Source organism: Orussus abietinus, unplaced genomic scaffold (genome assembly GCF_000612105.2).
Source record: "Orussus abietinus isolate OABI.00-Male unplaced genomic scaffold, Oabi_2.0 scaffold100, whole genome shotgun sequence".
Taxonomy (NCBI): Eukaryota; Metazoa; Arthropoda; class Insecta; order Hymenoptera; family Orussidae; genus Orussus; species Orussus abietinus.
This window is the reverse complement of record NW_019394268.1, coordinates 180302-202080: the sequence shown is the minus strand read 5'-3', so window position 1 is coordinate 202080 and position 21779 is coordinate 180302. Positions and strand designations below refer to the sequence as shown.

The 21779-nt window shown below is 49.5% G+C and overlaps 1 protein-coding gene across 1 annotated transcript; it reads left to right on the top strand.

Annotated features, from left to right (window-relative positions):
* Positions 1–1372: 1372 nt before the first annotated feature.
* LOC105702779 lies at positions 1373–21101 on the top strand. Its single transcript, XM_012430616.2, has 4 exons — positions 1373–4796; positions 16595–16828; positions 19377–19442; positions 20638–21101. Exons 1-4 carry the CDS (start codon positions 3036–3038, stop codon positions 20809–20811), a joined length of 2235 nt encoding a protein of 744 aa, XP_012286039.1. The 5' UTR covers positions 1373–3035; the 3' UTR covers positions 20812–21101.
* The last annotated feature ends 678 nt before the right edge of the window (positions 21102–21779 follow it).

Genomic DNA, 21779 nt, shown 5'->3' with positions numbered 1-21779 from the left:
AAGAGTGCAAGAGAGCATCACTTATAACAGTTTCTCGTAAGTATACTCCGGAGCCTTGAATTATCCACGCATTTTCCGGCGAACTCAGCGTACGGTGACATCTTCCTTCCTGTCCAAAGACAACCGTGAACGTCATGCCAACTTCCATGCACCCCACGAGTCGCTCTCCTTCCTGCTGTCGGCAATAAAGTTTTCCATTCCAAACGAGTCGGAAAGAAACTGGTCCATCCACTCCCAAAACAAAGGACCTCCTGTATTTAAACCATATCACCCTCCACCTCCATTAAACCCTCTACCCATCTAACCAACCCATAGCGTGATTTTTCCTCCGATTAATAAATACCATGGAATTGTTCCTTCGAGCATGAATTCCTAATTCCTAAAAAACAAATCCAGGGTTCCTTGAAAATCGTAGTTCCTCGATCTTTCGCCAACGCTACCCCAATTTTTCTTTTTCATTATCGGGAGAGAATCGACAGCGGAAACCATCGTACCTCTTCATTGCGTCCAACAAGAGGCACGACGCGACCTACAGAGGGTGCGACGAGGACCTCCACGCAGGCATTTAAAGGAGTTAAACCGGATTCGATGGTCGCAGGAAGGCTCGACAGAGGGCGCCACCGGTCTCCCACCGTAAACGAAGGAAAACCGGAGTGTGGAGCGCGGTTGCCTTGCGGAAGGACCGCGCACGCGCTGGGCTTGTGGATAAAGACGGCGAAACGGGAGGAGCCACGAGGGGGAGGGAGAACAGGTAAGCGAGAGAGGCCGAGCGCGGCGGCGGAAAGGAGAGGGAGCGGATCGACGAAAAGGGGGGGGGGGGGGGGAAATCATTTATTCGAGCCGGGAGACACGTAGGGCTGCGAAATGGAAGGGAGAGGGGCGCACTTACGTCGCTACCGTATCCCGTATTGCATGTTGCATTATTACACGGAAGAGGGTAGAGGAAGGGAGGGAAAAGGTGGCGACGGAAATCGGGAAAGAGGATGGAGAAAGGCGGATGTGGATGGATGGTCGTGGGTATAACCAGGAACGGGGGAAAGAGACGCGTTCATCGGATGTCCGGGATTTATGAGAATTCCCCCGGTACCTTGGTTAAGGAATTTCTTAGGAAGAGGGACGGAGAGGAGAGGCGTTGAATAACGAGGATGGGTAATATGCTACGTTAACGGGGATCGAGGGTAAGGGGTGCTGGAAAATGGGGGGCGAAAGGAGGACCGTAAACGATAGCGAATGAAACTCGACTTGGGCGTTGTCGGGAACGTTTGCTTTTCTCACGGTACGTAGATTTCATTCCGAGGAAGAATATTTAAGTTCGGAGACATTCCGATCTTCCAAACAAAAACAAAGGCACTCGTCTCGTCTGGACGCGACGCAACCGCGGTCCAATCATCGACGAGCACCTCAGTCGCTCTCTGGAAGCGCTAACACTCGGCTCTTCGATTCCGTCCCTCCCGCGAATGGCGAACGTTTCGCGCCAATTAACCGTGTCTATTCAATCCGCGAAGCCTCCTCGACCGAAAACGTAGGGTACAAAGAGCCGAGCCGAGAACTCACCTCGGGGCGCGGTCGTTATCCTTCAGAGAAATATCCATTTAATTACGCGAGATACAAGCCAGCTCCACGTGGCGGGCAGGAGCGTAAACATAAAGCGGCTAGTTTGCGGGAATAAATCCCGGGGAAAGACGCGAAGTGGCAGAGAGAACGAAAAAGAAGGCGCGAGGAAGGTAGACCATAAGGGAGAAGGAAGATGGCCCAGGAAGAGAGACCGGAGGTGCGGAGGTGCGGAGGAAGGGGCCCCTTCCACCGGCCCCTCCATCGGTCCCTTCACCGACGTCTCGGGCCCCTCCAGGCACCTTGCCACGGACGTCTCGAGGCGGTCCCCACCTTGCCAAGAGTTGGGCATGAGTGAGTGTCAGCGGCGCTCGGTACAGTTAGCGACGGGCCGCGCTGCAACTATCGCGAGACCCCGGCCTCCTCGTGTTTCTACTATGCGGTGGCCTTAATAGGGACCGGAGGGCCAGTAACCATCCCCGGCAGCTGATCCCGGTCGGGTATCGACGCCGCGTCGACGTTAATGGATTAACTAGTCTACCATCCCCGGTCTTGGCTGCCCAAGAGATCGACGAGACTCGGAGACTCTCACTCTACCAGGGAACTTCGAAGGGAATGTTGCAGTTCGATTTCGGTGTTCGTAAATAGTGCGGAGGAAAGTGGAATTTTTGGAAGTGAGAATCTCGGATAGAAATGGCGACGACGGGGGAATGAAGTCTCAAAAACCGTGGAGCGAGGGTCGTTTCGATATTTTTGAATCTTGCGCGACGGAGATAGTATCGATGTTCGGAGAAAAATACAAACGCGAGGTTGGAAGGCCATCCGGAACTCGACGTAAACATCTCGAGAGGCTTTGAAGAGTCTCAGCGATATCAGCCGTGCTTGAACTTGGGCCGCTCTTGCGCACGTGCCACGAGCTAGAATTTAATACCAAGTTGCGAGAATACTAAGTAGTCAAAGTGGGAACGCGCGTTTCGTTTCGTAGGGCATTAATTTGGGCAGGCGGGAACGATGATCGGTACCAGGCCTTTCCGTTGAAATTGATGGAATGGACCTCGGAGTCGGGTCCCACGGTCCGAGTCAGGGTCAGGTATCGTAAGTAGCAACCTGTTCTTCGATCGGACCCCGAGAGGGAAGAGGAGGTTTCGGAGAGGTCCGGAAGACCCCGAGAGATTCTGGGTCGATCTCGAGAGGTTCTGGGTCGCGAGGAGCCCGATCGGTAGAAAGCACGTCCGCGATCTCCGGGTCGTAGGACCGGTAGATGCAGATCGCGCTCGAGAATTAGCGAGAACCAAGACCTTTGACACCATCTACGCGGCCGAAAAAAAATTCGGACATCCGCGACACCGGAATATCGTCCAAAGGATTACGGGATTCATCGCTCGAAGAGTGACGAAACGGCAAACATACGTCATCCCCGGGATGAGCGAGTTCATCGAGGATCGGCACCTGGGTTAGGTGCCATCTCGCTAGGGACCCCAAAAATGGACGAGACTCTCGCGATGACGGTCCCCCCGCCGTTGCCAGCGAAGACGCAGGTTTCCCGAATGCCGGTCCAAGGAGTCCGTCAGACCGTATCAATCCGGACTCCAGTTTCCCCACCTTCGACTCGTTCGGAGGCCGGAGCAACGGTATTCGTCGGCGGGGTCTCCGAGTCCACGACGACCTGGAGAATCCCGGAAGTTCGTCCTTCGTCGACCGACTGCAGAGAAGAGTCCGCGCGGGGCAGCCAGGCGGCTCACGTCGTGAAGATCAGGATCAACCCCGAAGAGAGTCGGAGTGGTCGCGTCATCTCCACCGTGCGCCTAACCGTGGACGAGTGCAACACCCGATCGAGCGATTTTAATCATCGGAACTCCGTGGGGACGGTGGGAAACGCCGGCGACTTCCGAGCCAAGGAGGACTCCGCGAGTGCCGTGGCGAGGGCTAAGGACTCCGTAAACGGAGACGGAGGGACTGGCGAGGTCTGTGCGAGAATCAGTGTGGGGGGAGATCACGTTGATCGTCCCCAAGTGGACAAGCATCGGCAGGTGGACGAGATGGTGCGACGAGGCAGCAACGACGCTCTGCACGCGTCGCTGGGTCGCACGGGAGCTTGCTTCTATTACGCTCCCTTCCAGGGTTCGTTGAATCAGATGGGTGTCACCAACAGTGGGCAATGCTCGCCCAGCGATACCCTGGATAGCGGGACCTGCAGCGACTTGGACGGCACGCCTCCACCGCTTCCCAAGAAGAAAAACGCCAGCACCGTCCTGCTGGGCTCGACGGGATTGGTGGGGGTAAACGGCAACGGACAACACAATCGCACAGGGAGCTTGACCAGCAGCGGGGCCGAGGTGGACAGCGACGACAACGAGAGCAACATCAGCTGCGATTCGCTCAACTGTGGCGACCTAATTGTCTCGGTTGCGCCCGATGGGAAGAACGGCAACGTCAGGGGTCAGGGCTCCAAAAGTGGGGACCAGGAAGAGGGTCTTAAACGCGGAGTCGCCGGTGATCCGGACTCGGTCAACGGGAGTCGATCCGATGGAAAAAGAGACGTTAACAACGGCGACCTGGGCGAAGGTCGACCGAGGAACCCAAAGAATGGGAGTCTCGAACCCTCTTCCTCCCAGAGTCACGGTGACCCCAGAAATCCGGACGCTCCATCGAGGGACTTTTCCGAGATGACTCGTCGGAGTAAGGACCAGCTCCTGGGATTTTCTGCCGGTATCTTCTTGACCAATGGCCACCGCAACGAAAATGGATCGGGAGCGTGCTCTCCCGGGGCATCTCCCTGCGCCTCTCCTTCGCCCTCGGGCACGTCGTCTCTGTCCAAGGCCTCTTCCACCCCTCGAGTCAGAAGTCCCGAGATCCCCGATCATCGGAGATTGTCCCCGGTCGTGAAGGAGTGTACATACGAAGAGAGGACTCGCGAGCAGGCCAGGATACAACAGGAATGCGCCAAGGCGGACTTTTACGCGAATTACAATAGACCTACCAATGGTGCCAAGTATCTCTACGACGACGATAGGTTTTACAAGTTCCACGTGAACGAACATCAACGGGACGACGACGAGCGGAAAGTGGATGCCGAGGATCAATTCGGCGAACATGGACCCATCGAAAGGGAGGGTGACGAATACTTTGCCGGATACAAGATCCTCGACCGGGAAGCCATCCGCAGTGCCAAGGGGACGGTTCGGGGCGTGAAGAACAGGGTGCGAGCAGGGATTGCCACCTTCCTGCAGAAGCCATCGTCCAAAGTGAGTCTTTCCCATTTTTATCTCAATTAGTCCGCTAAAAGTCGCGCAAATGGGAAGGAGTCGCCTTGTTGGGACGACAACGGTCTTACCGATTTCCAGGTGCATTAATTCGACGTTCGTCGACACGCGACACGTCCCGGTTTACAGTTAGCGTCCATTCGGGCCCGTTGTTGACCAAGCGTGGCGACCCGTTCTTAGCTTCCTATCGGCGCATCCCGGCACGAGGTCGCCGCTGCCGGGACCGATGACGTTGCATACCTTGAAAGGTCCTTGCCAGGTTTCCGGCATTACCGGCCGGGACCGCAGCCGGTGTGTACATGCGACCGGCCGTTCCGTCGATGCGGAACGGATCGACGTAACGGTAGATTCGATAAACCCGATAGAACCAGCTCGAGATTGGTCTCGAAGGAGACCCGAGACGTCTCTGAAATCCTCCGGGAATGTGCCGCGATTTAAATTTTCAACGGGCATCCTTCAAAGCGTCCGCAGAGGGAATGGACAAGAAGTGACAGAAATCGCCTCGGATGGGGAAAATTCGCGAATTCTTGCTCGAACCGGGTTAACTCTTTTAACGACCGAGAGGGAGAGAAAGCTCCCTTGGGGAAACGTTAAACGTCTTATTTCGGAAAGTGCAGGCATCGGATCCTGCCTCGTTTGGTTCCTTGTTAGGGTAAATTGCGGAGATAGTTGGCTGAAAAGCCGACCTACCGAAAGTGTTACAACGTTCCTCCTTGTCCTCCTTGTTGCTAAATCCATTGTTCCAGTTAGGTGAAATTAGTAGGGTGCCTTGCTAGCGGCCAGGTGACTCGACGTAATCACGTGGTGACTTAACGAATTCTCGCGTGTAACTTGAAAAGCGATTTCGTGTACTCGGTGGAAAGAAGCGCGCCCGCGATTAACTTGATACCTCGCAAAGTGGAAATCTAGCACGAACGTTTAGGTTCATTACGCCATTACTTATTACGTCCTTAATCCTTGAGCGCTCGTTGTTCAAAGATAAATTATGTCCTCGTTAGAACGAGACGTGCAGACTTTACGTTGAAACCGAGATTATTAAAGTCTTCCAGTTTATCGCGCGTTCAACTTTTTTCTTGCCAAAACGGTGAATTCGGGATCCGTTTTATCCGCCTCGGTTGCCTTTACGGATGGACTCAAAGGACGGGACATTAAGTGACACGGCCGAAGGAGTTTCGGGCAAAAAATTGCAATTTCATTTTCACTCACTCTATGAGCAAACAATGCGGGGAACACCTACCTGGCTTGCGGTCGAATTACGGGAGCACAGTTAGGATAATGGAGATAATAGCGGTATAACTTTTGCGCTAATAGCTGCACGGACTACCTGCTTTAAGCTTTCTAGTTTCTTAGGAAAAACTATAAATTATCACCGTCTCGTTGGAAAAGGTACTCGCGTCGAAATTGGATACTTTGGATTCTTTATCCTGGGCTAAAAAGATATAAATACGTAAATCGTATCATCGGAAGTTAATAAACTCGAGCGTTAATTTTCTCGTACGTGGCGTCGAATTCTGGCTCGAACGAGCAGAGTTCGCTCCGCTGGTGGGAAAAGACCACTCCGAAACACCATAACGGTGCCGAGCGAAACGGTAACGAGTCAATTTCGGGGGAACCGGGCTGGCCGCGGTTGATTTCACGTAGAAAGTTAAATACCGGCCGGCGGTAAGTCGCTTGAAGCCTAAATTCATAAAGCGACGTCTCGGGTGAACCACCTTGTAACGTGCCCCACATTCGGCCTCCACTTCTCGCGGCCACCACGCGTAATAAAGTCCGCCGATTACTTTCTGCAATTCTCTTCGAGTCTGCCTCGTCCTCTCGAAAGTGCCATCTTCTCTCGGATTGGTACCACTTTGAGCGTACTCGCGGCGCACTGGAAACGGCACGAGGTTTCTACTCGCGTTTCCGCCATCTTCCCTGAACGCGGCTTTGATGGCCTCTAATTTTCAGTTTCCCCTCGAAGACCGTTCTTACTTCGGACTCGAAACTCATGCAACGAACGTATCGCTGCAAGGGCGAAATTCAAGTTCAAGGTCCTCGAAGGCTGTTCGAGTTCGCGAAAGCGGAAGTGACGCGTCCGGCGCGTCGCAAATCTACCCGGCCGGAAACGGGGGCTTTGCCCGCGATCGGGTGAAGTCCGAAAGCCAACTCTCGGTTTTGAGCCGTGATTACAGCTAACAGCAGTTTTATAAACTCCGCGACATCGAAGGCCCCCCGATCCTGCCCGCTGCAAAGAAATTTATATCGCGGGAAAGTAGACAGACTTATCGAGCGGTCTTCGCGTGCGCTTTCCCCTGCCTACATGCCATAACGGAATTATTGCCGATATTAAAATAAATGACCTAGGAATAAATATTAAAATTTCGCAAATCAGTATCCGAAAGAGTCCCCTCGGAGGATTTTAAATTCCAGCCGCTGCAGTCATTCCTAGAGAAAGTATCGAGGCTTTCCAATTTCTCCGGGTCGTATAATTGATTTTGAAGAACCAAGGGTACTTCGTCAGTGTTTGGCATAACACGACGATGCAGAAAATTGTTCCTTCCTGCCCTCTCCAGTGATGGTCGTTACAATAATGCAGCCGTAAAAGCATTCGGCGGTCGTCCTTACGATAACGCCTTAAGCTCAAATGTTGCACTTTTATTGACTCGGGGAAGTCGGAGCCTCGATTTGCGCAATGCATTCCCTCGTAAAACATGGACTCTGTAATTGCGCGCCCGTTTAATTGCCTCTGTGTACAAGTAACAGGTTCTTTCCCTTTCTTCGGTTTCAAAAATCGCGAATAAATTTAACCGATGACATGTCAAGGGAGTCCAGTTAACGATAACAACCGTGATACCGGAATCGTTGCTTCGGTCGAAACGAAACGGGTTTAGAATTTTCCAGCAATTCGCGCACCGAAAGTACGCAAACACGAAACATTCGATTTGCATAACGGTATGGATTTGCAACTTGCTTCCGGGCGAATAATTCCGCGCCTTGTTTGCAGGGTGCACACACTTGCATCGAATGTCGCTCGTAAAGAGTGTCGGTCCGGAAAAATAAATACCATTAACGAAACGGTGACCCATATCGCGGAAAAATGAAAACCACTCGAAAGGGCAATATTCTGCTATCGAAACGGATAGCGGACGCATCGCGGGTTTCCCGCTCGAAGAAAACATGGCGGACATGTCCACGAGACAAATCGGGTGGGAAAAGAGAAAGCGGGTCAAAGAAGCCGTATCGGAGACAGCCGCTCAGCCTCCGTCTCCGTCCCTCCCGTGGACCCGGCCTACATCCGCCTCCGTCCGGAGGGGAGACGGAGGTCTCTCTTTTCCCTGGCGGGCGTCGCGACGCGGGGCTTCTTGCATTTCAGGAGTCCCTCGCGGTTCCGGAGGTGAGTTATCACCGTAATACCGAGGTTAAATGGCTGGTCAACGCGCTGGGAAAAATCTGTCGCGATCCCGCGGTTAACGTTTAACCGACTCGAGACGGTGGAACGCTTCTCGACATTTTTGACGTCGCGACCCGGGACTCCATTAAATTTATTTAATCGACGTACACTTTATCGATCCAAATATTTTTCTCCGTGTTCCTAAAACTTCTTACGGACGCGAAGTAGGTTCCTCTCGAAATTCTCAGGTGTCGCGTCGACGGAAAGTCGATCCCCTCCGGTTTCGCTGGAAACCCGATTTTCCGGGACATTTCGAGTTCCCTCTAACAACGAGACCCTTCGCGTTAAATGACGTTCGAACCCGACTCGACCGACCCGAGGGAAAGTTCTCAGGGCCGCACTTTTCCTTTTTCCCAATTTCCTTTGACCCAGCCGAGCGTCGTTATCCGGCCAGTTCGCACTTACTTTTTCAATTAGGTCCCCCTTTCCGGGATGGTGCTCGACCGCGTCTAATCCGCGGCGGAACGGCCGCAGAACGAAATTCGCCCGCTGGATCGTGACCGAGAGACCCGTCGATTTCTGCCACGAGCGCCGCCCGTGGAAACTTTCGTTTCTAAGATAATTTCTTCGCTCGTACGACGAGATTTTTTTTCCGCCCATTCCTGCCCGTTCCGTTTCCCCGTAATGGCTGCTACCTTTTCCTTTTCCAACGACTGGATGGAAATCCGCGCCCGTCCTTGGAAGCCACTTACCTATTCGATACTCCTACCTTTCCGTGAATTCTCTCGCCGGCCGATCCATTTTTTCCTCGACACTTTCTCCGTTCTCCGCACTTCCCGGGAGAAACGTCGTCGGTGAAAAGTTCCGGTAAAGAGACCGGTCAAGTTTTAGTTCCACGAGAAAAGACCTTCTTGCACTTCTAGGATGCACAAAACGGGGAAATTCGTTCAAGGCCTTCCATGAACGTATGCACTAATTGCACGGGTATATATACCGGGCAATTGCATGGATATTTGCATGAATTGCGTACATATAATACAAAGGACCATGGACGCTGACCACGCAACCGATGCGCGTCGAGCTTAATAAGTTTTAGAAAAATTCATGCTTCCTGCGGTTAAAATTTCTACAGCGGCCCTGAGTGCGGATTTTTATTAAAGGAACAGGATATATCCGAAGAGTTTAAAAGATTACTTATCCTGTATACATGCACCTAACTGGTTACGTTCACTGCGTACCGCATGATGCATAAAATAATAAATTTAATGACGTGGAAAATCGTTAGTTGGACGCGTCCGCATTCGAGGGATTAATTAGAAAGGAGAGTCGCGAGGGGAACGTACGAAACTTCTGTTACCCACAGTCTACAAAGTGTGCAATTAATTATTATTTATTCTCCCCGAATTAACGCCTCTCCGCCTAGTAAATATGCAATTATCCTATAAGCTCTAACTCACGCGACGGAAACGCAATCACCATTCCTATCAAATATAGAATCCACGGGATTACGATTTTATATCGAAAGTGCACGAAATAAATTTTAAACATTTCATGAATCATCCCCCAGAAGCTCCGTTCGTGGAGAGTTGCAAAATACCTCGCCCTGTTAGCCCGGAATTAACAATGTAGGTATTAAATGAATATTAACCGTCCTTAAATTTAATTAATCCCTCCGTAACAAAAAATCTCCCTTCTGGGGACATATTTGAGAAATATTTCTCAACTCGGAATTTGTCTTTGCAACGGAAAGAGCCAGAGTGTTGCAGAAGGACGGTCGTTGCGCAATGGGACCGTCTAAAAGAAAGTCTCGCTGTAGGCTAAACAGGAATAGGAGTGATGTTTGTTTAACACGTGGACGACGCAATTATGACAGAATTACGCAATCCGAAATTGCGACACGCTGTCGACGAAGGTCCGAATTGAACGTTTCTCGGAGATGAGACGTTGGTATCCCGGTGGCAAAAAGTATCATTTGAAAAAGGCCACCGATAGCTCTCTGCGAGGGCTCTGCTGAATTTTAAATTTTAGGGAAAATGGAAAAGCACTTAGATGCCTGAAGGGAGCGAAATTTGGACGTCCAATATTTTCAGAGTAAACATAACCGCAAATTCGCCAAGACTGTCTCGTCAGCTTGTTGTTAGCCCTCGCGTGGAAGTTGAATAGCCGTACACGTTGAATCTTTAATGTCTTTCTAACGAACCTCTAGTTTTCATAATTAATAGACGTAAATCGTCCCGAAACATGGGACTCGAATTTTCCTTCGAATTACTTCGCAGAATCGTCGTGGTGATAACGAAGTCGCTGTGTCATCGAAAAATGGTAAATCCGATTTAATTACACCTTCGATTATAAATTCATAAGATCAACGGATTGAGAAACGTCATCTTTGAAAATTCGATCGTTTATTTAGAACCGAAGAGATTAGTGGTACGAGATTAGAACGATAAGGTAATCAGTTTATTTTCTATAAGTGGTGTCACGCACGTAAAACCAGTTCTTCTTGCGATTACATTCTACCTAGTTTTATTAACTTTGGGAAGTGCAATTTGCACCGATTCCCACGTTCCCTCGAACTTAGCCTCAAAATGCTCCGTACGAGTCGTTCGCCGAGTGCGGCGTAGTTTCAGTTGCGCAAATGTTATCCCGGATAGAAATGAAAATATTTTTAAATCCGATTCGGAGAAATGAAATTTTTGCCCGCGCAAATACGTCGAAAAGTGAGATGTTTTTCTGCGACGAGTAGAATTGCATCCTCTCGAGACTCTTCGGTTGCGCGTCGTTCTACCGTGCAACAATTGCTTGCTTAACGTCGATCTGTCACCCACCGGTTGGGACGTCCCTGCAAAGCATAATTCTGTCGATAGCACATCAACGGGTTCGCACAACCGAGGGCGAAAATTACGTCACTCCGGAGAACTTGGAAACAACACGAGGCTATTGGGATGCATCCATCGTGCACCGATGGAAGCGCATTTGCATCGATTACGTCAAATGGACGTTGCGGCGGGGCAGCCGCCTGGCTTTAAGAAACGGGGAAACCGCTTTCCGTGAAAGACGTATCTTCCATTATTTCGCAGATTTCCTTCGTCGATTACTCATCCGGCACGGCATTTTCCGCCCGCCCGTCGCCCGGGAGGAAATTTATTGCCGAAAGGCATCGTTTTTCCAACTCCGTGCCGGACGAGAGCCGGTTCTCTGTATCTTTTCTGGATATTGCGCTCCTTCTCCCTGGACGTGGAAATATCACCTCCCTCGAAACGTAAATAATTTCGCATAAAATTATACGTACCCGAACCGATTGGATCGAACTGCCGGGCACTTCGGATTTTTTATTTCACACCTGACGAAACGTTTTTCCACGGCATAAATATTTTACAGCCAGAAAAGGTATATATTGCCATCGGTGCAAACGTTCCAGCTCGTGTCGGAATCGAGGAAAATCGATTCGGGCAATTAAAGCCCGACAAATTATTCCGCTTTCATCCCGTCTTCTTGTTCTCACGACGGAAGTTTTCTCTAGAATGCCGGGTTCGTTCACGCCGAAATCATTCGAACGGAACGTAAATAATTTAAAATCGAAAAGTGACCAATGGCAATATTTTTGCGAGTCCTCGTCTCTCGGAAAGACGAGCCGAAATGGACCGAGCTCCGGTACGCTATTACGATGATTGCCCGCCAAGTACCGGCAGTGCGAACCTTGCTTTTGAAATCGAATCGAAAGCGTTGAAAGACCTCCTCGTGGTAACGATCGAGCGATCGCGATTCGTGACATCGAGAGCGAATCGCTGGTCGACGAATAGCGGAACGTTAATTCGCGGACGGATTGACTCTTCAGGTATGTTAATTCGGATCGTTTGAAATGCGGCGCCATATTTTTACGCGTCGAGATTCGGGTCGCCATGTTCCGGGGTAATTTTGCGGAGAGGTGAAAAGTCTTTCATGAGACATTACCGAGCGAACGGGAAGTCTTTTATGCAATCGCACAAAAGCGGCGACGTTCTGTTTTGAATTTGTCGGAGGGGATTCGGTTTTCTCTTTCCTTTTGTACCTACCGAGGAATACCGCTTCAAAGCCCGGGAAGATATGCGTACTCTGCGTACTTTCTATTCTTCTTCTCTTGCCTGTGTACAGTTCTTACATGAATCACTCGAAAACTTGAAATAGCGTGAAATCGTGCTTCGTTAGATTTCGAGATACATTCGTTTTCGGACACGGATAACGGCTTCTGTTTTTTACAACGGAGACCGATTATGGGATTTCTAATCGAAACCCCGAACTTTGACGAATTTTAAGACGATTCCGAAAGCTGAGGTGACGTAACGACAGTTGGTATAATTTACCATCGTTTCCACCGCGAGAAAGTTCCATCGCAATCTCCTCAAAGACATTTCATGCCTTGAAGAGACTTGAAATGAAGTTCTACGGAGAACTTTATCATCCGATGCACCCTGAATAATTTCTGCGATGCCGGCAAACTACAGAATTTCCGTTTGCCCCCTGGTAAAGGTAAATTTCCCAGTTAGTTGGAAATCTGCAGGTTTAAGAACGTCAGTCCATCCGAAAAAAAATATTTAGTCGATTCGATATAATTATTGAGGTTTCGGCTTTGGAGTTTTGGATTTTTCGAATTTACGTCGAAACGTGATTTCCTAGCCGCGATAAAGTCGGCGGCCCAACTTCGCGTCTAGCTCGTAGATCCCGGTAGAAACTTTCTTCCCGGGAAAGACAGGTCTGGTTTTTACCCAAAGTAAGAGCAGCATCTCGTGCTCCAGTGGTACGGAGTCAATGTTAGCCGAGTGCAATTTACCCGGGCAGAAAAAGTACTTCTTTCAGCCCCCGGCCGCGAATATTCAATGGAGCTCTCTCATTCGGCGAGAGTGTTTCGTGAAAATTGTCCCCGAGCGACGAGACGTCGCTTACGTGAATTTTAATCCTAACGAAGTGTCGCGACTCCTGCAAAAAAAAATATAAAAAACACTCCCGACGCCTACTCAGAGAAATTATGAAATGTTTTTATTCAAAGTGACGCATGGACGCCCGGGAAAAATGATGGATCGCGCCGTAAAGTTGACATTAAATTTCTGCGAATTTTTCTGCCCATCTTGGCATGGACCACGAGACGGATTATCTTAATTTTCAACTTGACGCGAAACGTACCGCACATTCGTCCTCGGATCTTACAATGAATTTTTAGCGAATAAATAATTTTACAACGTAATTTCGCAGGAATTATTTACATTTCGATGATAAAAGGTGACGCCTCGCGATCGCGAAGTCAATGGCGGGTAATCATATTCGCGGCTTTTAAAATTAATGTTAATTCCTAATTGAAGTGGTTTAACGCGACTCCGAGGCACCTAATAAAATGCTTTACGACGCGAGGTTATGCGTTACGTACAATCAAGAGGATGCAAGCGTGGCCATTAAAAGTCCTCATTGGAAATTACGACATAAGAAGGGTGGCATGTCATGAACCACCAACGTGCGATAATCAATGCGACTAGTAAATCAACAAAAGTCATACGTTGAAGACAGTCTTCGCGTCACATATTTTATCCTTTTCGTATATTTTTATCCTTTCGGTTACGCGCCGAACAAATATAGACGACCGTAACGGTATTTGGGTAAAATTAAAAATATGGACATTGTCCCTGTCCCGTTAATAATACTTATTATCGGAAGGGGACCGTCATCGCGGTTTGTGCAGTTTTAAACTCCGCTTTACTGGGAATGTGCTTGACTTATGTAAAATAAAACCTCACAGAGGCAGCTTCGGTTGACAATATTTATTGACCGTTTGTTACGGATAGTTTCATAGTGGAGGGGCATAAACTGGTTACGATAGTCGTAAGGAATATCGAGATGAGCCGACCGATCGGCTAGTATTGTTTCATCGACGGTTTGAGTACGCCATTTGCAAACGACGGAGAATTATTTACGGCCTTGTGGCTGACGCGTCTATGCGATTATCATTCCCTTTGGTTGTCCAGTGGCGGCCGTCGTTCTTTCCGACAGAGATTTTCCACATAAAATCGTCAATTTACCGAACCGTCCGTTTCATCTTAATTCTGGCTGTCACGAATTGCCCAAACTGGTCCAAATAAGTCGCGGCTGAGGAAACGCGTTACTATCTCCCAAACGTGTATAAATAAATATTCATTGAATTTCAAGTATACGTGCAAACGGGGCGAGCGATATTCGCGCATTAGCCGGTTCCACGCGTCGTTGCATATGCAGAATTTTAGCGATAAATCAGACGTTATAAACAAGTTTCCCGTAGTTGTCAGGTGCAGCCTGAGGAAAGAGTGATTACGGTCATTACGATCATTAACTGTCCTGGCGATTTGCCGAGCCAGGATCGCTTTTTCTGGCCCGGCAATGATCTCTCGCGCTTTTTCCAAATCGTTCCACGGTGCGACTTTAAATCGCAATGAAAACGCCCGAGATCACGGGCCTTCTCGGTTTTGCAAATGGTTACTTATCGCATAATTATCGGGTAAAAGAAATTAATTGAATATCGGTTACTCGAGTCCTTCGATTTTCCAAGCACGTACCCTCTGAAATTTTCCGCGCCAAGGTTTCACTTCCCATAAAATATGCACTCGGGTAATTATTCCGGCTTTAACAAAGGTCAATTAACGGAACCCCGTCGATTTTTGTCATACAACTAACGGGAAAGCCGCGGAACTACTCCGGCCGTCATTCCTGCGTTGGAAGTTGCATAATTTCATTAAGTCTTGGGACACGCGATTCAGCCAACATAAGCGCGGCGCAACTATTTTACATTCACGGGCGAAATAACCATTTCGCTCGCTCGTTGGCCCGATGCACATAACTGCACCTGCACGGTCCCGCTACCGCATACTTTCCTCGTGTACGATATCGTTCGGGCATAACTAAGTACCGTACTGCCGCGTCGGGTAATTATGTCGTGGAGCAAAGTGTCGTAGCCAAATTGGTACGAGTCGGGTGAAGTCGGCGCACTCGAAACGCGTCGAATAATTATTTTGTAGAACAAACCGTTATGATCAAATCGGTACAAATCTATGAAGCAGGTGTACTCGGAACGCGTCGAGTCGTTGACAGAACGCAAATGAAAGCAGTGAAAGTTAATCTAACGAAATCACTGTAACTTCCCTTCCACGGCGGTCGGTGTCACATGCCAGGCAACGTGTACGTTTCCTGCTGTACTTTTCTATTTTAATACTCGGCTCTCGAAAACGTATTATGCCCTAAGTCGCGTAATAGCCCGACTCAATGGAGCAGCTCTGCGGTCCAGCTCGGGCGTTCGCCATCTTGAAAATCGTTCCCTCTCGGCGTCGCCTGCGCGGCAGGTGAATTATGTTATTCATGCTACAATGGTCCTGAGGCCCCTCACGCAGTGAAAGTTAATTTAACAAAATCACGATAGCCTGCCTTCTCTTTTTCTAACTCTTTCTCGGTCTCTCCCCGGTGGCACCGCGTTATATAAGCGAACGAAAAAAGACTCGATGCGAAGGCGCACCGGCGCGCGGACTTACGCAAGCCTTGGATGTGTGGAATTTCGCGACGAAGGAAAACCCTAGTAAATCCCTAGAAAATTGTCCAAAGAGCGAAAACGCCCCGGAAACGGGGCCGAATCAGGGAATGGCACTTGGAAATATGCGGCAACGCGAGATGGGAGGAATTTAATGCCCTCTAATACGAAGCATCCAGGTTGGGATTCGGAGACCATCCGCTGTGCCGGAGTATCGAGTCCAATCCGATAAATTCGGCGAAGCATAAAAAAGCGGCCGGGGAACTGCTGCGATCATGGCACCGAAAATGCCAATTTTCGAATTACGCAAGATCGCGTACGTGCACGAGCGACCTCGTTGTGTAATACGAAAAAGGCGACGGAGCGCATCGACCCGCAATTCGAGGAGACATCGGGGAAAATTCTGTCGAAATTAACGTTAGAGTTTAGACTGGTTGCGTATTCGAAATACGCGATAATTGGAGATTTTTTAACCAGGCGCATGTAGCACCGTGAACCACGAATTTTTTTTCTCTCTCTTTTTTTTTTTATCGTTCAGCGGCTCGTTTTAAATATTTTTGCAACGTGGAATATGCGGCGCGCCGAGCCCTGTACCGTTGATTCCGAAATCCCGCGAAGCACGTTCAATTACGGTCTTGCCGACTAACGATCCGAGAGATTCACGGGTAATAAATCCTGGACCTCGACTCGAATCCCCTCGTTGACGAGCGGAGAGACGGAGGCAAACTCGAAGACAAACGATCGTCTACCAAAGACGTTGAATTCGGAGCGCCGACAATGCCGACGAGAGCTTTCGTCCGAGGAAAATGGCGCCGGCGAAACTGCACTCGCGGATGTAGGTCGGCTTATTAATCGTTATTCCGCGGGAAGTAACGGGAGACGTTTTCTTTTCAGAACTACAAGGCAAAGGACGCCGGCAAGGTGGTGGTGTACACGACGACCATGGGAATCGTCAGGGAGACCTACTACGCCTGCACGAAGGTGAAGCAGATCCTGAGGACTCACATGGTCAAGTACGAGGAACGGGACATGTTCATGAGCACCGAGTCGCAAACCGAACTGAAAGACCGAATCGGATGTACGTCGATTCGAGTACCTCAACTCTTCATCGATGGTCAATACATCGGGGTAAGAATTTCGTTGCTTTAAAAAAACGGTTCAATTAAGGCGTCGCAGCTTTTCCAACCAAACGTTCTCTTGAAAGCGCGTTTCGACACCCTGCGGCTGAATTCTCCGTGTTGGGTGAAAGAGGAGAATGACAATGGTTACATTCGAAACGGCAAGAGCCTGGCACGGCGTTTCTTTCCACCCCGGTCATAAAAAGTCAGCCGCAGAAATATCTATGAACTTTTACTCAGGCACGAAGCACGTTTGTCTCGAAGTGAATTCTTCGGGGAGCAGTTTAAATCAGGAAAGTAACAATGGTCCGATTCGAGACGGCGAGGGAGCGATAAAGCGTTATGTTTCACTTGGATAGAAAAAGTAGCTCGTAAAAGTGTCCGGGGAGTTTTGGTTAAGTACATTTGTCATCGCAACTTCTGCGCATCGACAAAGTACGAGATATCCCTTTCGCGTTATTAATTCCCAATTTGTCTTGGGAGGCAACGATCGCGCCATGTTGCCCGCTCTAGGCGTGCTCCACCCTATTGTACCTCGCTTGAAAAGGGGCCTCTTTCGCGTGGTATTGAATGGTAAAAAGGCGTTATTATTGCGGAGCCTTTCTAGCCAGGTTGGTACTTGCGCCATTGACTGGAACGCCGATATACATAGCTAGAGAGGTAACCAGACTCCCACGCATTGTGCCAGTTATGGAAATCGGTTTCCGATGCACGAGGACAAGGATATCCACGGCTGGACTCAATCGGAAGTGAGACGCGTGAGCGTCTGTTCGCGATTGTTCCCTCGACGATCGTTCGGGTGACTGTAAAGAAATCTATGTCTGCCTGAAAAACGATGAATTGTGCAAACGTAAAGGATTGCTTCTCACTTCCGGCGTCCAAGACGATCTTCCAAATCGCGTTCCACCAGCCATGGGGAATCTTCGCCGAGCATCGTCTCATAATTCACATAACCGAGGGACTTACATAATCGTGGGTATTCGAGCACCGAGAAAGTCGAGTGTCGACGCGAAATGTCAGAGACGGGCGACAATGGGAATGGAAACCGATCGACGCAAACTTGCGGAGAAACTTGAGCTTGGCCGGCGGCACTCGCTGCAACTCTCCAAGAATTGTACGAGGAATTTGACGGATGCGATTAAAGGAAGGAGTTCGAATTAAAAATCTGACTCAGCCGAAACGTTGAGAAGCGGTCTCCATGCTGACGTGGATGAAATTCTAGCAAACGAACGGCAACCGTCGGGTGCCGCGCTCGAAATAGGTTGTCGTTATTTTTATTTCCTAGAGTTTCTTCTTAAAAAGGCAATATTCTCATTCGAGAGAGCGTTGCGGCGCAGGAGACAGGGAGTTGCAATTAAATAGAGTAACTATATGATCCCCACCCTTGGTCTCCTCCGAATCGTTGTCGAATCAACGTGGGTCCCTGCCAGCGTCGTGAACGTGTAATCCCGCTAATGCAAGTGCCAAATCCGCGAAGCCGGAGCCACTTAGATTAATTCTAAGGCTCCCGCCTAATTCGATCGCAAGTCTGCCAGAGATCGGCCATAACTTGCCCTAATTATCCTCGTTCCACTAACGAGGATTGGGTAATCGACGTGGGCCCCTTCAGGGTGCGTAGACCGCCATTAAGGCGAGGAAATGCGCCAAGGTGAAACGAGGTACGCGAGAAGCGCATTAAGGGGGTACGAAAGTGGCATCCGAGGAATCAATCATTTATGACACTTTTCTCCATACCGAGAGCACCGAATCGTACGAATACGGAGGCCCTAAAGAAGGTTCCGACCCTCGTACAATTTCATTAACGTTGGACCGCATAGAAAGAAATCCGGGCTTTGCGACATTTTGGAAAAATCGGGATTGGCCAAATGCCCCTTTTGTCTCTCGTCGGTAGAAGAAAAGACACCCGCGATATCCATTATCCCGAGCCTTGGTCTCGTTCGAGAGCGCGTTTGAAAGCGGTCTTTGATCCGAGTATATGGAGCATGCTTTGTCCGTTGATAGACGTTTGTCATGTCGTCGTTAAGCTCATTAGGATTATAGATTCGATCCTGGAAGTTGGAGTTGTCCGGATTGGGTATGCAAGTAAGTGAAATGTCAAGCTATTTGATCCAAGGCCGACAGAGAGAGGTGAAGTTGCTTACGTTAACAACGCACACCGATCCGTTCCCATACACGTACACGTGGATGCAGGAGTGGACCACAACGGCATTCCTCTCTAGCTACGTCAGATTATTATTTTACTCGCTATCGACGAATCTTAGGGGACCCTACGGAACGGAATTTTTGCTTCTCCCGAGTCTCGCGGAATTTATTTCGATGGACCAAACCAGTTAGGGACGAGATTACCCCGTAGGCGTGGAATCGGACACGTAATAAGAGGAGCCTGGAAATTGTTCTCCGGTTTTTGCTAGAATAACGTAACGATACGTCCTGCCGAGAATGGGAATGAAATAAAGGGTCGAGGGGTTGGGAAATCGTGGATATACCCGAAGCTTCGTGCAACGCCGCGGTGCATACGAAGATTGCATTTTAAAGCGACTCTTCCTTTCTTTGTGCAGGATGCCGACGCCGTTGAGCGACTCAACGAATCCGGGGAATTGCGACGCATGCTCAAGCCTTACAAGGTGAGTCAACTCATCTCCGGAAACTGAATTTTCTCTTTTAATGCCTCGAGAAAAGGTCGCTCAACTGTGATGCCCTTAAAAGAACCTGCCGCTATCGTGTATAGTGTTTTGCATGATGTCATTTCCGACCACGAGAGAACGTTACCCCAGTCGTCGACTCGACTAAATAGCTGGAAAGCAGAGAAATATTGGGATTAATCCCTTCCACCGAGCCTGGAAAATTATTGCCCCCCCCCTTTTCCAGCAACGGAGTCCCTCCTTCGCTACAATAACCCGGGAGAGGGAAACCCAATAATAGTAGTCGGTTACTCGTCTTTCTCTACCTTCGATACCTTCATTAGCGGAGCTGCAGGGGACGTCAAAGTCACGGAAAGAAACGTACATTTTTTTCCGTCAATTATTTTTACGCAACGCCTGGTAGACTATAAAATTATTTTCCACTTAGTCTCCCAATTAATGAGTTTCTTTCGGAAGAGAACCCTCGAGATTTCCGTTTTTGTCCCCGCTAACGATGTCGCGAGTCTATTTCGGAAGCGCAACAAAGAGGTGCATTTTTTTTTTCTCGATCGGTTCTCGTCTGCCGCGAACTACCGCGATCTTCGTCGAAGCAATTATTCTCCGTGCCGTCGAGGTAACCGCTAATTAACCCTCCGCGATTTTTCCGGAAAGTCCGTGATTGTCCACGACCGCGGAGCGAAATCGCCGCGAGTTCCCCGCTAAAGTGGAATCCGCGCGTGTAACGTTGCTCGTTGGAAACGCAAGGTTATACAACCCTTTCACTTTTATCCGGCGAGTATCGCGGTCCCCGTCAAGTATCCTTCGTGGTACTCATAAATTTTCGCGTCAACCTCTTTCGAGACTTACCTTGTAACGACGTAAAGGTCGTTTACACGTGCCACTCGCTTTCGCGTGTCACCGACGGGACGCTCCTTTTGCGCAACCAACGCGCACAGCTGCAACTCCGACCAGCGTACGCGCAGCCACGCGAAACGCTACTTATTTGCATGCCTCTCTTGACAAATTCGTTCACCGTTTCCGCCGATACGAGAAAAATAAAGAAACGCGCAGAAAAAAAAATGTTTTAATTAAAAAGTGCGTGGAACTCGGGAAAGAGGGAACTTCTTCATTTTGGGCCAAAGGTGCGGATACGCTTTCTTCGGTTTCTTTCTCACCCCGATCGTCGATTCTGTTTCAGAGTGCAGACGCGTGCACGACTTGCAAGATCTGCGGCGGCTACGGACTGCTGCCATGCCCCGTGTGCAACGGCAGCAAAAAGTCGGTGCATCGGAACGACTTCACGACGGAATTCGTCGCCCTGAAGTGCATGAACTGCGACGAAGTCGGACTGGTCAGGTGCCAGCATTGTTGAAGAAGATCGAAGCCGAAGAGTCTCGAGTCGAACCGCCGTCGAGTCACACCTGCTCAACTCATCCTATCGTCTAACCCGTTCTCGCCGTATTAACTGATATCCCCCCTCTCTCTAAGATAAGGTGCTAAGATGTTAAACGATACGCTACTGAAACAACTAACAACGCATCTCGCTCGGGAAGTGACTAATGGAACGCCTGGGAAAAGGGACCTCGTAGATCTACGGAGGATCCGTCGACGACCGACCGTCGCCATTGTACATTATCAATAAACTGCTCGAAACTTTTGTAACTCCTGAATTCGCGGCAGACTGATTTCGTTGTGCCAGTCGGTGTGCATTGTGTCGCCAACGGTGCGATTAAATCCTGCGAATATTCCGCAATTATTAGTCCGAGGGCGGGTGGGCGGGTCGAATTATCGAGCCGAGCCACCGCAACGAGGAAAGGGTGAGTAACTCGTGCGATGATCTCGTAAGAGCAATTAAGCACCCTCAAACTATCTCGGAACTTGCGATTCGTCACCCCTGTGCGGGGTTTCCGAGTCGGAAAGTCCTTTCGGCAGTGGCGCTAATCGAGACGTTTAATCGAGCCGCGATTAAACACGTCGGAGCGAGTGAAAGCCTTTCCGGTGTCGAGAATTCCGCGCCATGGCGAATCCTTGCGATCGCTCCTGCAGGACTCTAATTGCTATTTCCGCTAATCTCGGAAATCCTGGAAAACGGGACTCGTAATACCTTCGACCGAAGAGAAGTCGATCCAGAGAGGATCCTTCCTCGAGAGCAAAATAAATTCGAAACCTTGGCTGAATTCCGGAACGATATACGCCTGTATCGTTTATATAGATGATTTTTATATTTCCCTTTTGCTAATCCCGACAATGCGTCCAAGAATGGGACCATTTTATCGTTACATGGTTATATCGTCCCAGTTAATGGGAACCGAGAGTAAACTGTAACGTAGAGAAGGTGAA